Raw genomic sequence first — 18,567 nt, 5'->3', positions numbered from 1 at the left:
ATTTAACCTTAATTACCCCCTAAAGGCCCCATCTCTACATATAGTCATGTTGCGGGTTAGGGGTTCCAACATATGTCTTTGGAGGGGGACACAATTCAGTCCACAGCAAGTGGTAATAGATTTTATGTATTCTGAGCAATTTGGAACAGTGAGATCAAAACTATGATATTATCCCTGATTTACAAATTTTATAAACATTCAACTGAGAAAAATAAAACATGAGTTGAGGAAAAAAACATGTAAAATCTATTTCTCCCACGTTAAGCATGGAAATTCTTCAATTGTTGACCCACCGTGTGAGAATATTCGTACAAGTTGAGGTTCGGGTAATGAGGACAAAAGTACAACATGACGAACCCTCCAGCAACTACAGCAGCGAGAGAAGCAGAAGAAGGAAGACTGACCTACCCTTCCTGCCCCCTTTGCACTGAGCATTTTCAATGGAGGGGTATAGGAGGCCAAGAGAATATTTTAAGGTTCACATCACACAAGAGAGAGCAGAAAGAAGCAAGAGACACGTACTGAATTGAGAAAAACCTGCCAAGCTCTCTACTAAATCTTCATGGTTTTCTAAATAACTATCTGGGAAAACTAAAATATGAGAAAAAAAAGTCCTCTGCATTTCCAGGCCCCTCCATCTGTGCTTATTCCTACAGCCTGAATGGTATTCCTCCCTTTCCTGGTGGGCAAAGTAGTCCCTCAAGACCAAGGGCACTTAACACTTACCTCCTCTCTAATTTCTCCTAAGTCCCTTCTGCGTTCTCTATCACCCTATGTCCCAACACACTACCCCTGCACACAAACACGCTTTCTACTATGTGGCCTTTTCACAAGTTCTTCATCTCTCCATGCGTCAGCCTCCTCACCTACAAAATGAGTACAACATTGAAATGTATCTCATAGATTGGTGATCTTTACAGAAATCACTGTCTTCTGTGCTTGAGTATGAATAGCTTGCATTGCTGTCTTCAAACTCTTTGACCTTGACTTCTGCAACATCTAATCATCTGGTAAACTGGTCTACTTAATTTTTTTATTTCAGATATTGTATTTTTCAGCTTTATAATTACACTTGGTTCTTCTTATATCTTTCATTTTCATTGTATTTATGTTTTCTTTTAAATCTTTGAGCATATTTACATCAGCAGTTTTAAATTCCTTGTCTGTTAATTCTATCTTTTGTTATTTGGGGGGCTATTTCTAATTGACTTATTTCTGCCCTAACAATGGGCCACATTTTTTCCACTTCATGTCAAATACTTTTTCATTGGATGGTGGATTTTGTGACTATTATGTTAATGTATTTTGTTATCTTCCTTAAGGAGTCTTGAGTTTGTTTGGGCAGGTATTTAAGTTAGATATCAACTTGACCCTTTGGGTACTTGTTTTTAAGGGTTATAGCAGCATGTCTACAGTAGCCTTCGTTTCTGCTGTTTTACTTCTGAGGCATGAACTTTTGGAGTCTCTTCTAAGGCATGGCCTCTGGGCTCTCCACTGAATGCCCCAAGTATTCCACAAGGTCTCTCCATCTGCCTTGTCAGAAATTAGGTGTCTCCTGGTGTCAGCTCTGGGACTTATTCTGTTACAGCCTCGTGGTAGTTATCCTTTGCCCAGCCTCATAGAGTTTCATCCTATGCACATGAGGTTTGATGGTCAGCCAAAAATCAAGGGCATCCCATGCAGATTTCTGCAGCTCTTTCTCTGAGCAACTCCCTTCCCTCCAGGCTCTGCCCTGAAAACTCCAGCTCCTTCCCTCTCTGTCTTCTCAGCTAAGTGCAACCTGTATGTTCTGCTTGTGTTTCGTCTCCCTGCACCAAGGTCCAGAAAGTGTTTTCAGGCAGGAGTCTGGGACAACTATAGGACTCACACTGTCAGTTTCCCTTATTCAGACCTCAGAGGACTGTGCTGCCTACTGTCAAATATCTGAAAACCGAATTTCCTACACATTGACCAGCATTTTAGTTGATTACAGAGGGAGATGAGACCCATATCAGTTATCCTCTCGTGGCTGGAAGTCCCTACAAACTTCTACACATATATTTTATTATTCAACTCGTCATTGAATTACAGTCATTTTTTAAATTAATCTTCAGCATCCCACTGGACCATATTGAGGTCGAGAACTTTTGGCTTTCAGATTTGAGGACCCTGAATCTAGCAAAATGCCTGGTATGCAATGAGCATTGGCATGAAATATTTGTTGAACTGATACATGTGATTTCTTCTTCATTCCTGACTCTAGCCTCCAGTTTTTTAGATGTGACTGGCAGGCCAACTTAATTTTCTTTTTTATCAACCTTGTTTCCTCAAGGAAATGTTATTGTCTCTGCTTGCTTCAGACGGAGAACTGTGTAGTTTAAAGCCAATCTGGTAAATTTACCCAGATTCCTATTTATTTCTTTACTTGATTTTTAATTTTGGGATTTTGAACTAGACTTTATCCCAAGTCCAACCAGTTTAGTTAGAGAGCAGGAAAGATGTGAAGTTTCCCCTTGGCTGGTGTGTACAAATCAGGTAACATGTAAAAGAACTGAAACAATCCCTGGCACATTGATGGTAGCTAATAAATGGGTTACTGTTTCTATATTCTCAACTAATCGGCCATCAGGGAGTCAGAAACAATCACAAGAATCTACCATGTTTGCGTTCCCAGCTACACTTTAACAGGAACACTCAGTGGTTAATTGCCTTTTATATGCAAAATTCTTCATCTGGCTTTGACCTACACTCACTATAAGTGTTTTCGTCCACTCACTTTTTAGTTTCATGTTTTATGCTGTTGCTCTTTGTCTGTCTGTTCGTCATACGCCTAAGCTCCTAGTAGGCAGTATTAGTGGCTCATAGCTAATGTTCATCTAGCACTTACTCCATGTCAGACACTGTGGCATGTATTGTATCTCTATTAACTCATTTACACTTCCCTAGGTGGTTGGTACTGCTATTATCTCTATTGTAAAGATGAGAAAACCGAAGAAGGTTATACCATGTGCCCAAGGTCACATAACTATTCAGTGTAGGAGCTGGGATTCGAACTCCAGAGCCTGAACTTCTACTCACTACAAGGTGCTATTTTTGCAAGGATGAGCTTATGTTCCCTCACAAATATAATGTGCTTTGAATTGGATACCAGGCCAGTCTTATGCATCATGCCAGGTACACCCAGCCCAAATGCCCCCTGGGTCTCAGCCACTTGCTGCTTCTCCTGGCAGGAATGGCTCCACTAAATACACACCTTTCTGTGGTCATTTCCTCTCATCTCCTGACACAATCAATTTTCTTAGCCTCTCTAGGGGGTAAGAGTCAGGCTTCATGACAGCTATATCCCATTCATCACTGCAAGAACTACAACAGTCCCCGTACCCAGATCCAACATGATGAGACCCATGGAAGGGCTTTTGAGTTGTTGTCCAGAGGGACAAAATACTACTACCAAGGAGTGTGGAGAGTTCATGCCCCATGGGAAGTACTTTGACCTAAGACAGACAGGAAGAAGCCAGCAGATAAATTCCTCTCCCTTCCTCCCCACTTGACCCGTCCAAGACAGAACGGTTCCATACCACCTCTCTAAAGACATCCCCTGCAACTGAGCAACCAACGGCATCATCCTGAGAAACTATAGCCAGCTTTGTCAGGCCCCACTGTGAAATTTTTCCTATCTTCCTTGCCTCACTTTCCTTTCCCCCACACCCTTGCTTCCCTCAGATTGCATTCTCCAATAAAACAAAAGCATGCAATCTTGACATTCAGCTCTGTCTTCTTGAGCAAAAACAATTTGTTTTCTTCCGATAGCACAGTTAATTTGTGCTGACATGTATATCGTCTCTCTTGGCATATTAAGTAGTTATTGTTGTTTGTGTAACAAATTATTCAACACTTAGTGGCTTAAAACAATAAACTTTTTTTTTAATCTTGCCATTTCTGTGGGGAGGGAATTCAGATGTGGCTTAGCTGAGTGGTCTGGTTCAAGGTCTCTGACAAGCTTGCAGTCAGGAGAGGAGCCAGGGTTGCATTCATCTGAAGGCTCGACTGGGCTGGAGGATCAGCTTACAGGATGGTGCCCTCACATGCCTGTTGGCAGGAAGCCTCGGCTTCTCATTGACTCTTGGAAGAAGGTCTTAGTTCTTCATGATGTGAATCTCTCCATATGGCTGCTTAAGTATCTTCACAACATAGCCACTGGCTTCCTCTAGGGGGAGTAATCCGCGAGAGAGCAATGAGGAAAATACAAAGCCTCTTACAACCTAATCTCTGAAGTCACACACCATCATTTTCACCTCACTCACTAAGTCTGGCCCACACCCAGTGGGAGCAGAATTATGCTCTACCTTTTGTATTTTTTTTCTTTTCCATTATGGTTTATTACAAGACATTGAATAGAGTTCCCTGTGCTATACAGCAGTAGGACCTTGTTGTTTATCTATTTTATATATAATAGTTTGTATCTGCTAATCCCAAACTCCTAATTTATGCCTCCCACACCCCCTTTCCCCTTTGGTAACCTTAAATTTGTTTTCTACGTATGTGAGTCTGTTTCTGTTTTGTAAGTAAGTTCATCTGTATGACTTTTTTAGATTCCACACATAAGTGATATCCTATGGTATTTATCTTTCCCCATCTGACTTATTTCACTTCATATGATCATCTCTATGTCCATCCACATTGCTGCAAATGGCATTATTTCATTCTTTTTTATGGCTGAGTAATATTCCATTGTGTATATACACCACATCTTCTTTATCCATTCATCTGTCGATGGACACTTAGGTTTCTTCCATGTCTTGGCTATTGTAAATAGTGCTGCTATGAACATTGGGGTGCATGTATCTTTTCAAATTATGGTTTTCTCCAGATATACACCCAGGAGTGGGATTGCTTGATCATATGGCAACTCCATCTTCAGTTTTATAAGGAACCTCCCTACTGTTTTCCATAGTGGCTGCACCAGTTTACATTCCCACCAACAGTGTAGGAGGGTTCCCTTTTCTCCACACTGTCTCTAGCATTTATTATTTGTAGGCTTTTGATGATGGCCATTCCGATGAGTGTGCAGTGATATCTCATTGTAGTTTTGATTTATATTTCTCTAATAATTAGTGATGTTGATGCTCTAATTTCTGAAGGAAAGAGTCAGAGAATTTGTAGGCAGGTATTAAAATCCCCAGGCCTGGTTTCCTTAGTTCTGAAAATACATGTTTGCAAGACACATCACTAGGGAGAGAGTCTATACACGAAACAGAGCACTGCTAATAATCCTACAAGAGAATCAAACTAATGACGACCACCAAGTAGCTGCTTTGCTGTACTGCACTATCAAAAACAATTTACACATTTTTAGATTTAAATCTGATGTCAAGGAAAGCACCCTGACGTCATCTTAGTCCATTCTTTCTTTGCTCTTAGTTTCCTTAGATCTGTATCTGCATATTATAATCAATAACCCAATATCTGATCAATACTGACTACATCTACTATCAATATTGACTGCATTTACTAATGAATGTTTTAATGTTCTCGCTTGTTAGCGATAACAAGGTTATTAGAAGAATCAAATAACTTAGCAGGTGAAAAATCATCATAGCACAGTGCCTGGCACAGTAGGTAAATAGTTCAATAAATATTCCTCTCTAAGTCAAAATGAAAAAAGAATGTAAACTAACCACTAATAAATCAGTATCTCTTGACTTATTAAGTCATTAAGACTTGCTTAAGTCACTGCAGCTATAATCCTGTAGGCTCCAGATCATATAACCTGATTTTTTTCCCTCTGGTCCTAAATGGTGAAAAGTAACTTGTCTCTTTTGCCTAATATATTATTGGTACAAAACATACAAAAATAATAACATGTCAAGCTGAGCATTCTGCTTAACTGCCTTCTTCTTAAACTTTGTCTATCCCTTTGATCTTGAGGAAACATGAAGTGAATCTCTTCCACACGACAGGTTTAACGAGGTGATTACCCTGCATATCCAATGAGATAGTGGCTTATGTCATAAATTTCCAACTTCAAGATATATTCCTTTAGCTGTTGAAAGAATTAACCTTTTAACTGATAATAAACTTTAATTGCTGATCATAACTAGACTTTTCGATCTATTGTGACTTGAAATGAATATTCTGTATATGAGCGAGGTAAGCCTTGTGTGTAGCCACTCACTAAAGATATTTATGCCTCTTGTTAAGTTCCTGTGTCAGCCAACTCTTAATTATTTGTGCTAATATATAACAGCATAATTGAAATTAATGATCAAATAACGCCATCCTATTTTTCAAAAACCTTTGTTTTGTATTTGCCACAAAATGTACCACACTTAAATAACTTAAGTTTCGAGCTTCCAGGAAGATGGCGGAAGAGTAAGACGCGGAGATCACCTTCCTGCCCACAGATACAGCAGAAATACATCTACACGTGAAACAACTCCTACAGAACACCTACTGAACACTGGCAGAAGACCTCAGACCTCCCAAAAGGCAAGAATCCCCCCCGCCCCCCACGTACCTGGGTAGGGCAAAAGAAAACAGAATAAACAGAGACAAAAGAATAGGGACGGTACCTGCACCAGTGGGAGGGAGCCGTGAAGGATGAAAGGTTTCACACACTAGGAGCCCCTTCGCCGGCGGAGACTGCGGGTGGCGGAGGGGGGAAGCTTCGGGGCCGCGGAGTAGAGCACAGCAACAGGGGTGCAGAAGGCAAAGCGGAGAGATTCCCACACATAGGATCGGTGCCGACCGGCACTCACCAGCCCGAGAGGCTTGTCTGCTCACACGCGGGGGTGGGCGGGGCTGCGAGCTGAGGCTCGGGCTTCGGTCGAAGCGCAGGGAGAGGACTGGGGTTGGCGGCGTGAACACGGCCTGCAGGGGGTTAGTGCGCCACGGCTAAACCGGGAGGGAGTCCGGGAAAAAGTCTGGACAGGCCGAAGAGGCAAGAGACTTTTTCTTCCCTCTTTGTTTCCTGGTGCGGGAGGAGAGGGGATTGAGAGCTCTGCTTAAAGGAGCTCCAGAGACGGGCGCAAGCCGTGGCTAACAGCGCGGACCCCAGAGACGGGCAGGAGACGCTAAGGCTCCTGCTGCCGCCACCAAGAAGCCTGTGTGCGAGCACAGGTCACTCTCCACACCCCCCTTCCGGGGAGCCTGTGCAGCTCGCCACTGCCAGGGTCCCGGGAACCAGGCACAACTTCCCCGGGAGAACGCACATAGCGCTTCAGGCTGGTGCAACGTCACGCCGGCGCAACGTCACGCCGGCCTCTGCCGCCGCAGGCCCGCCCCGCATGCGTGCCCCTCCCTCCCCCCCACGGCCTGAGTGAGCCAGAGACCCCGAGTCAGCGGCTCCTTTAACCCGGTCCTGTCTGAGCGAAGAACAGAAGCCCTCTGGCGACCTACACGCAGAGGCGGGGCCAAACCCAAAGCTGAGCCCCGGGAGCTGTGAGAACAAAGAAGAGAAAAGGAAATCTCTCACAGCAGCCTCAGAAGCAGCGGATTAAAACTCCACAATCAACTTGATGTACCCTGCATCGGTGGAATACATGAAGAGACAATGAATAATCCCAAATTAAGGAGGTGGACTTTGAGAGCAAGATTTATGATTTTTTCCCCTTTTCCTTTCTTTGTGAGTGTGTATGTGTATGATTCTGTGTGAGATTTTGTCTGTATAGCTTTGCTTCCACCATTTGCCCTAGGGCTCTATCCGTCCGTTTTTGTTTTTTTTTTTTTCTCTTAATAATTATTTTTTTATTTTACTAACTTTATTATATTTTATCTTATTTTACTTGATCTTCTTTCTTTCTTTTATTCCTTCCTTCCCTTCCCTTCCTTCCTTCTTGCCTCCCTCCCTCCTTTCCTTCTTTCTTTCTTTATACTTATACTAATTCTTTCTTTCTACTTTTTCTCCCTTTTATTCTCACCCGTGTGGATCAAAGGCTCTTGGTGCTGCTGCCAGGAGTCAGTGCTGTGCCTCTGAGGTGGGAGAGCCAACTTCAGGACACTGGTCGACAAGAGACCTCCCAGCTCCACATAATATCAAACGGCAAAAATCTCACAGAGATCTCCATCTCAACACCAGCACCCAGCTTCACTCAACGACCAGCAAGCTACAGTCCTGGACATCCTATGCCAAACAACTAGCAAGACAGGAACACAACCCCACCCATTAGCAGAGAGGCTGCCTAAAATCATAATAAGGTCACAGACACCCCAAAACACCACCAGACGTGGACCTGCCCACCAGAAAGACAAGATCCAGCCTCATCCACCAAAACACAGGCACTAGTCCCCTCCACCAGGAAGCCTACACAACCCACTGAACCAACCTTAGCCACTGGGGACAGACACCAAAAACAATGGGAACTACGAACCTGCAGCCTGCAAAAAGGAGACCCCAAACACAGTAAGATAAGCAAAACGAGAAGACAGAAAAACACACAGCAGATGAAGGAGCAAGATAAAAACCCACCAGACCTAACAAATGAAGAGGAAATAGGCAGTCTACATGAAAAAGAATTCAGAATGATAGTAAAGATGATCCAAAATCTTGGAAATAGAATAGACAAAATGCAAGAAACATTTAACAAGGACCTAGAAGAACTAAAGATGAAACAAACAACGATGAACAACACAATAAATGAAATGAAAAATACTCTACATGGGGTCAATAGTAGAATAACTGAGGCAGAAGAATGGATAAGTGACCTGGAAGAAAAATAGTGGAAATAACTGCAAAGCAGAATAAAGAAAAAAGAATGAAAAGAACTGAGGACAGTCTCAGAGACCTCTGGGACACCATCAAACGCACCAACATTCGAATCATAGGGGTTCCAGAAGAAGAAGAGAAAAAGAAAGGGACTGAGAAAATATTTGAAGAGATTATAGTTGAAAACTTCCCTAATATGGGAAAGGAAATAGTTAATCAAGTCCAGGAAGCACAGAGAGTCCCATACAGGATAAATCCAAGGAGAAATATGCCAAGACACATATTAATCAAACAGTCAAAAATTAAATACAAAGAAAACATATTAAAAGCAGCAAGGGAAAAACAACAAATAACACACAAGGGAATCCCCATAAGGTTAAGAGCTTATCTTTCAGCAGAAACTCTGCAAGCCAGAAGGGACTGGCAGGACATATTTAAAGTGATGAAGGAGAAAATTCTGCAACCAAGATTACTCTACCCAGCAAGGATCTCATTCAGATTTGATGGAGAAATTAAAACCTTTACAGACAAGGAAAAGTTGAGAGAGTTCAGCACCACCAAACCAGCTTTACAACAACTGCTAAAGGAACTTCTCTAGGCAAGAAACACAAGAGAAGAAAAAGACCTACAATAACAAACCCAAAACAATTAAGAAAATGGGAATAGGAACAAACATATCGATAATTACCTTAAATGTAAATGGACTAAATGCTCCCACCAAAAGACACAGATTGGCTGAATGGATACAAAAACAAGACCCATATATTTGCTGTCTACAAGAGACCCACTTCAGACCTAGAGACACATACAGACTGAAAGTAAGGGGATGGAAAAAGATATTTCATGCAAATCGAAAGCAAAAGAAAGCTGGAGTAGCAATTCCCATATCAGACAAAATAGACTTTAAAATAAAGACGATTAGAAGAGACAAAGAAGGACACTACATAATGATCAAGGGATCAATCCAAGAAGAAGATATAACAATTGTAAATATTTATGCACCCAACATAGGAGCACCTCAATACATAAGGCAAATACTAACAGCCATAAAAGGGGAAATCGACAGTAACACATACATAGTAGGGGACTTTAACACCCCACTTTCACCAATGGACAGATCATCCAAAAGGAAAATAAATAAGGAGACACAAGCTTTAAATGATACATTAAACAAAATGGACTTAATTGATATTTATAGGACATTCCATCCAAAAACAACAGAATACACATTTTTCTCAAGTGCTCATGGAACATTCTCCAGGATAGATCATATCTTGGATCACAAATCAAACCTTGGTAAATTTAAGAAAATGGAAATTGTATCAAGTATCTTTTCTGACCACAACGCTATGAGACCAGATATCAATTACAGGAAAACATCTGTAAAAAATACAAACACATGGAGGCTAAACAATACACTGCATAATAACGAAGTGATCACTGAAGAAATCAAAGAGGAAATCAAAAAATACCTAGAAACAAATGACAATGGAGACACGACGACCCAAAATCTATGGGATGCAGCAAAAGCAGTTCTAAGAGGGAAGTTTATAGCAATACAATCCTACCTTACGAAACAGGAAACATCTCGAATAAAAAACCTAACCTTGCACCTAAAGCAATTAGAAAAAGAAGAACAAAAAAAACCCCAAAGTTAGCAGAAGGAAAGAAATCATAAAAATCAGATCAGAAATAAAAGAAATGAATGAAAGGATAGCAAAGATCAATAAAACTAAAAGCTGGTTCTTTGAGAAGATAAACAATATTGCTAAACCATTAGCCAGACTCAGCAAGAAAAAAAGGGAGAAGACTTCAAATCAATAGGATTAGAAATGAAAAAGGAGAAGTAACAACTGACACTGCAGAAATACAAAAGATCATGAGAGATTACTACAAGCAACTCTATGCCAATAAAATGGACAACCTGGAAGAAATGGACGAATTCTTAGAAATGCACAACCTGCCAAGACTGAATCAGGAAGAAATAGAAAATATGAACAGACCAATCACAAGCACTAAAATTGAAACTGTGATTAAAAATTTTCCAACAAACAAAAGCCCAGGACCAGATGGCTTCACAGGCGAATTCTATCAAACATTTAGAGAAGAGCTAACACCTATCCTTCTCAAACTCTTCCAAAATATAGCAGAGGGAGAAACACTCCCCAACTCATTCTACGAGGCCACCATCACCCTGATACCAAAACCAGACAAGGATGTCACAAAGAAAGAAAACTACAGGCCAATATCACTGATGAACATAGATGCAAAAATCCTCAACGAAATAGTAGCAAACAGAATCCAACAGCACATTAAACAGATCATACACCATGATCAAGTGGGGTTTATTCCAGGAATGCAAGGATTTTTCAATACACGCAAATCAATCAACGTGATACACCATATTAACAAACTGAAGGAGAAAAACCATATGATCATCTCAATAGATGCAGAGAAAGCTTTCAACAAAATTCAACACCCATTTATGATAAAAACCCTGCAGAAAGTAGGCATAGAGGAAACTTTCCTCAACATAATAAAGGCCATATATGACAAACCCACAGCCAACATCGTCCTCAATGGTGAAAAACTGAAAGCATTTCCACTAAGATCAGGAACAAGACAAGGTTGCCCACTCTCACCACTCTTATTCAGCATAGTTTTGGAAGTTTTAGCCACAGCAATCAGAGAAGAAAAGGAAATAAAAGGAATCCAAATCGGAAAAGAAGAAGTAAAGCTGTCACTGTTTGCAGATGACATGATACTATACACAGAGAATCCTAAAGATGCTACCAGAGAACTACTAGAGCTAATCAATTAATTTGGTAAAGTAGCAGGATACAAAATTAATGCACAGAAATCTCTGGCATTCCTATACACTAATGATGAAAAATCTGAAAGTGAAATGAAGAAAACACTCCCATTTACCACTGCAATAAAAAGAATAAAATATCTAGGAATAAACCTACCTAAGGAGACAAAAGACCTGTATGCAGAAAATTATAAGGCACTGATGAAAGGAATTGAAGATGATACAAATAGATGGAGAGATATACCATGTTCTTGGATTGGAAGAATCAACATTGTGAAAATGACTCTACTACCCAAAGCAATCTACAGATTCAATGCAATCCCTATCAAACTACCACTGGTATTTTTCACAGAACTAGAACAAAAACTTTCACAATTTGTATGGAAACACAAAAGACCCCGAATAGCCAAAGCAATCTTGAGAATGAAAAACAGAGCTGGAGGAATCAGGCTCCCTGACTTCACACTATACTACAAAGCTACAGTAATCAAGACAGTATGGTACTGGCACAAAAACAGAAAAATAGATCAATGGAACAGGATAGAAAGCCCAGAGATAAACCCAGGCACATATGGTCACCTTATCTTTGATAAAGGAGGCAGGAATGTACAGTGGAGAAAGGACAGCCTCTTCAATAAGTGGTGCTGGGAAAACTGGACAGGTACATGTAAAAGTATGAGATTAGATCACTCCCTAACACCATACACAAAAATAAGCTCAAAATGGATTAAAGAGCTAAATGTAAGGCCAGAAACTATCAAACTCTTAGAGGAAATCATAGGCAGAACACTCTACGACATAAATCACAGCAAGATCCTTTTTGACCCACCTCCTAGAGAAATGGAAATAAAAACAAAAATAAACTAATGTGACCTAATGAAACTTAAAAGCTTTTGCACAGCAAAGGAAACTGTAAACAAGACCAAAAGACAACCCTCAGAATGGGAGAAAATATTTGCAAATGAAGCAACTGACAAAGCATTAACCTCCAAAATTTATAAGCAGCTCATGCAGCTCAATAACAAAAAACCAAACAACCCAATCCAAAAATGGGCAGAAGACCTAAATAGACATTTCTCCGAAGAAGATATACAGACTGCCAACAAACACATGAAAGAATGCTCAACATCATTAATCATTAGAGAAATGCAAATCAAAACTACAATGAGATATCATCTCACACCAGTCAGAATGGCCATCATCAAACAATCTAGAAACAATAAATGCTGGAGAGGGTGTGGAGAAAAGGGAACGCTCTTGCACTGTTGGTGGGAATGTAAATTGATACAACCACTGTGGAGAACAGTATGGAGGTTCCTTAAAAAAACTACAAATAGAACTACCATATGACCCAGCAATCCCACTACTGGACATATACCCTGAGAAAACCATAATTCAAAAAGTGTCATGTACCAAAATGTTCATTGCAGCTCTATTTACAATAGCCCAGAGATGGAAACAACCTAAGTGTCCATCATCGGATGAATGGATAAAGAAGATGTGGCACATATATACAGTGGAATATTACTCAGGCATAAAAAGAAATGAAATTGAGCTATTTGTAATGAGGTGGATAGACCTAGAGTCTGTCATACAGAGTGAAGTAAGTCAGAAAGAGAAAGACAAATACTGTATGCTAACACATATATATGGAATTTAAGAAAAAAAAATGTCATGAAGAATCTAGGGGTGAAACAAGAATAAAGACACAGACCTACTAGAGAATGGACTTGAGGATACGGGGAGGGGGAAGGGTAAGCTGTGACAAAGCGAGAGAGGGGCATGGACATATATACACTACCAAACTTAAGGTAGATAGCTAGTGGGAAGCAGCCGCATAGCACAGGGAGATCAGCTCGGTGCTTTGTGATCTCCTGGAGGGGTGGGATAGAGAGGGTGGGAGGGAGGGAGACGCAAGAGGGAAGAGATATGGGAACATATGTATATGTATAACTGATTCATTTTTTTGTAAAGCAGAAACTAACACACCATTGTAAAGCAATTATACTCCAATAAAGATGTTAAAAAAAAAACTTCAGTGTAAAAACAAAAAATATAATAACTTAAGTTTCTTCTCTATTTCTACTACCCGTGTTTATAGATGAAATGCTAATAAGCAGACAAGAGTCATATAGGTCAACTAGAAGAATATAAGAAAAGAGATGAGCATACTCAGAAAAGAATATTCATTCCCTAAATAAATAAGAATCAACTGCACTTCCTATTATAAGAACAGAGTGGGGGAAAAAACTTTACATTGTGGTAATTATAAGTGATATGCCATCAGATCAAAAACTATTATTTTTCACGAGGCCAATAAATAGTTTTCATCTTATTTATCAACTTCAATCTAAGTTATATGATGCTAAGCATTGTACTGCAAAGGATTGCAGAACCAAGGACATGGATGGAGGGAGAGTGGTAGCGTATCTTCCTCTGTCTAGACTTTTGAGAATAGCCTCATTCATAATAAATTGCTTGAACCATTTCATATCCATCATGCTCACTTAATTCATGTAAACTTTACCTTTGAGCCAAGCATACCTTCCATTTCTGGGATGTAGATTACCATTGACCAACCACGTCCTGCTCCCCACCTCCACTAATGCAACTGCCCCTGCGGATTCCCAGGAAATGGCACTCACTCCCAAAGGAGGACAGCAGCCATGAGAGAAGCTACATGGGAAGTTCAATCCAGAAAAGGAAGCAGAGAAGACAAGACAGCAAAGCTCCATGGGAACAGTCAGAGATGGTCACAGCTTTGAAAGGAGCTTACTTAATTCTTAGGGGGAAAACGAATAATGCAAGTTGGATGTCCCTGAAATCTTTGCCTGGTGACGCACCTTCATAACGATTGACCCAGCTTGCCTACAGATCTACTTATGGGCCAGGGAAGAGGATAACATGGGCTTCTATAGACAGTGTAAAGTGAGACTCTACCTGACAGCTTCTGGAAGACAATTATTTGTACAAAGCAGTAGCTGTTCTATAAAAGGTCAATGCTAGACAAATACGCATTCAACAAACATGTTTACCCAGTGCCTAGGTAATGAAAGCATATATGTATTATTATTATTATGATGATGATCATCTGTACCAGACTGCACTCTGACACAGACCTCTGCCTTGACACTACTCCTGGCCCTCTGGAGATTTGCTCAGACTATCAATCTGGCTTATCAGAGCGGGAACCCAACACTTCTCTCAAAGAAGAAGGAAAACTTCCACAATTACTTCTCTCACAGCAACAAGGATCACTTCATATTGCAGAGGAGTAGTTGCCCTCCTGTGGCTCAGCACATAGCTCCCAAAGTGTGTTTACTCACTAGGCTTTCCTGGGCATGCATTTCTTTAACAAGTGCTTTGCCCTTACAGAGCTGATGCAGACAGATGTGTAAGGGCCTCTCACCGATGTGCCTTAGATCTTGAACGTCCTTCCAAACAAATGACCAGTACCCAAAAGCCCATTTATTGTAGAGACAAATGCATTTGTTCCTACTGTAGAGCTACAGGCGAAGCCCAGCAGTTTGGAAACAAGTAAAGGAAAAACATATCTTTACATCGTTATGTCCTGTGTACGGTTTCAGTCAAAGTAACAAGACCAACCAAGTAACAAGTCCAAACAAATTTACACCAAAGACCTCCTTCACCAATTTTAACATGTGTGTGCATACAGCTTGTAAAAAGAAAAGATCTGTTTCGAAGACCGAATCTTCATTTTGCAAGTACCCAATCTAAGTAACCACTTATTTATGTTAATTTAATAAATCCTTGATAATATCCATGTGTGATTTGTACCTGCATTTCTATGACTTGAATATTGAAACAATGCCTTTATTATTTTTTAATGTTCCTAGACTATTTACCTTCATAATTGCCTTTTTTTTTTCTATTTTCCTTTGTAAGCTAAATTCTAACTTCACCACTCCCAGCCTGTGTGGCCTTGAGCAAGTCACTTCCCCTCCTTCTGCCTCAACGTCTTTACCTATGAAGTTAGAATACAATAGCCCCAAACCCCTAGGGTTGGTGAAAGGATGGAACGTGGTGATACACTGAGAAGCACAGAGACCTGGGACATTTTCAGTTTGAATATCCATTCAGGGAGAGATCAAAGCCTCAGGTGACAATATCTGAAACTTCAATATTACAAAGTGAACATTAAAGAAGTATTAACTTTTGTTATTGTCACCCAAGGGCCCAGCACCCGATAGCGGCATGTTCAAGGCATCCAAATCCTAGACATTCTTATCTCAGTAAGTAATTTCCCATCAATGATATTCCCATCATTAGCTGACTCCTGACTTTCTAGACGTTCCCTCTTTTCTGGTACCTGGGCCTGATGACAATTTGGCTCCTGCGGTTTCACTTTTCAAATTCCCTGTAGGGAAGGTTCTGTCCTCTGGCTTCCTTCTCTTTTAACTGTCTTGAGTTGTGTGATGCCTATCCTCCAGTGCCTCCCTCATGACACCCTTGCCTTGCCAAAGGTAACTAGCCAATGAGAAATAAGTACCTGGCAATGGAGGCACTGGCTCCAGTGCATCCTGGGAGGGCCTCCTCAGTGGGACCAGGTGAATCAGCAGAGATGCACCTTTGGAGCTTGTTTGAACTCAGTCTTTCTTCCAGCACTTTGTGGTTGAAAGAGTGATCAAAAACATTTTATAATGAAAGCAACATTACATAGAAGTAGAGAGAAAATTAGCCATCAACTACATGCAATCTTGGCACGTGCTCTAACCCTGTTCCGCTTTCTTGCTTCGCAGAAAGCCTAAAAGGGAGCAAGTGTTTCGAAGAGAAGCGAGACACACCTAAACCAGAAGCAGCAATGAGCTGACTGGTTCAGACCAGCCAGTCCCCCGTGAATGCCAGCATCAGGCTCCACAGCTTAGGCTCTCAGATCTCCACCCCTAGTGCCACCAACCTCCTTTGGGGCTTCTTCAAAGCTCTTTTCAAGTTTGTCCCCACCTGCCTGTCCAGCCCTGTCTCCTTTGATTACCTCCACACATAACACGCTCCAGCAAGGCTAGAATATTTGATGTTCCCCTGTGATCTTCCTCAGTGATGTGTAATACTGTTTCCACCAGAAAGTTATTTACCCCCATCTTACTCATTTTCCACATCAAATTTTACTTTCCCCCCGACCACAATCACCGTGTCCTCCCACTCTCACCACAAGATATAATCTCTCTCTATCAAACCCCTCTTAAAACTGTGGGTATACCTCTCCTTGGGCCCTATTCCATTCTGCTCTATGCTATAATCATTCACACATTGAATTTTTTGTCTTGCCACCATTAAACCATATTCAGCTTCAAGGTAAAGACGGTGTCATTGTATCCCCTGCCCTGCCCAAAACAGAGCTGGGCATGCTGAAAGCCCTGAGTAAATATTTTCAAAGTTGAATTGAAGATTGTATTATGGATAGATATCCTTTGATTTACTTTATATCTATTTAAAGTTATTTTGTTTCATTTTGAAAATATTACTGACTCTATCAACTTAATATTTATCTTTCCCTTTTGTTCCTCTTACTGGCAATGAACAATATTCTCTACAGAGTGTGTATATATGAAACCCACAAAGGAAAACGAAAGCGAGAGAGAGAAAAAAATAGAGAAAGAAAGAAAATGGTGAACAAACCCTTATGTTTACTCTCCATGTTTTATATTTCCAGATAAAAGTCCAACAGCACCTCCATGTTCTCGGATAACCTGCATAATACACTAGGCTATGGCTCTACTAAAAAAAACACAGTATTTAAAAAGCAAGGTTATATTATTCTTTGAGACCATACTTCTCAATTATCCTTTGGTTTGTCTCTAGATCGTCTTCCATCCCCATGAAGTTTAGTGTTCTCTCCCTTTTTCCATTGCAAACAATTCACTTCACAAATGCAGAATGAAGTTAGGTTTAATCATAGAAGGTTATGAATGCTGGTAGAAAATAAATCATCTCTCTCTATCCTCCCTGTGCTTTGCTTCTTGGTCTCTGTGGCTTCTTCTTTCTGGATCTGTGCCTCTTCAATGCCTTAAGGTCTAAAAGTTGAAAAGTGTCAAAGATGAGAAGAATTTTTGTTAATGAGAACAATTGGGTACTGTGACTTTGTAGTCAATGTTCTCAATACAAAGCAAAAGAATGCTAATTTCACAGCTAGCTTAAATGTTTCATCTTGTTTTTCAACAGGAACACCTGGAAGAATGTACTGTTTTTGTTTAAATAGATTTTTATAAGGCCCAACATAGCCCAGCATATTATGATGAACAAAAAGGTTTTGAATAAAGACAGTATGGTAAAGATAATTGTCAATATTTTGTTTTCCAGATTATTTAAAAAACATTGAATCACAGAACCAGTAAAGGAAAAGAAAGAAAGAAAGAAAGAAAGAAAGAAAGAAAGAAAGGGAAAGAAAGAAGAGGGAGGAAAAGGAAAGAAAGGGAAAGAAGAGAAAAAATGCTGATATGGCAGAATTAACACAAGCTGTCTTTTATAGTAAGTAAATTGAAAGAGCAAAGACTTTCAACGAACTTCCACAGTACCTGTCAAAGTCCAGGGTTGAGTCTAGCTAAAGAAAACAATATGGTCAGTTTCTACATTAAAGAGCTCTAATAAAACCATCTGAAATGTCTAAATGTTTGTTCATTGTGACTCACGTTTTTCCTGAACACCCCGTCATGTACCTAACTGTTGTACAGTCAGCAACATATAAGGTATCTTTCCAGGTTCAATGACCAAAAGGCTAAGTGTCTTGGAAACCTTTTGTCTTCTACCTTCTATAGCACTTGTGCTGAAGGGAAGAGAATAAGGTGGGTGAAGCGTGTTCAGAAACTAGAATATACATTTTTTAAAAGTAAATCAGTGAGGAAGAAGAGGTACATTGGAGACATTTTCCTCCATCACAATTCTCCATTCAGATATTCCTATTCAAAGACTCAAATTCTCTTAGAAGCAAAATTTCTCCCTATTTTTCTCTTGCCATTTCCTTAACTTAAGATTCCATCTATTCTCTATACCTCTTATTTGGGTTGCTGGATTTTGCAAACAAATATACAGGATGTCCAGTTAAGTTTGAATTTCA

At 40.3% G+C, this 18,567-nt stretch overlaps 1 protein-coding gene and 1 long non-coding RNA gene across 2 annotated transcripts in view; both read right to left on the bottom strand.

Moving 5' to 3' along the window:
- LOC307176618 (uncharacterized protein) overlaps nt 1-14,344 on the bottom strand; it is a gene marked incomplete at its 5' end in the record, with an annotated part of 215,433 nt that extends 201,089 nt beyond the window's left edge. The window contains 2 exons of the mRNA XM_079902948.1: nt 6,552-6,596; nt 14,339-14,344. Coding sequence (XP_079759074.1) covers nt 6,552-6,596; nt 14,339-14,344 — 51 coding nt within the window. The remainder of the gene's footprint in view (nt 1-6,551; nt 6,597-14,338) is intronic.
- A 3,055-nt stretch (nt 14,345-17,399) lies between these two features.
- LOC307176882 overlaps nt 17,400-18,567 on the bottom strand; it is a 129,728-nt gene continuing 128,560 nt past the window's right edge. Inside the window, exon 3 of the long non-coding RNA XR_013824929.1 lies at nt 17,400-17,527. This is a non-coding gene — a long non-coding RNA (uncharacterized lncRNA). The remainder of the gene's footprint in view (nt 17,528-18,567) is intronic.

The sequence above is a fragment of the Stenella coeruleoalba genome (genome assembly GCF_951394435.1).
Source record: "Stenella coeruleoalba genome assembly, chromosome: 18".
Taxonomy (NCBI): Eukaryota; Metazoa; Chordata; class Mammalia; order Artiodactyla; family Delphinidae; genus Stenella; species Stenella coeruleoalba.
This window is presented reverse-complemented; position numbering and strand designations above follow the sequence as displayed.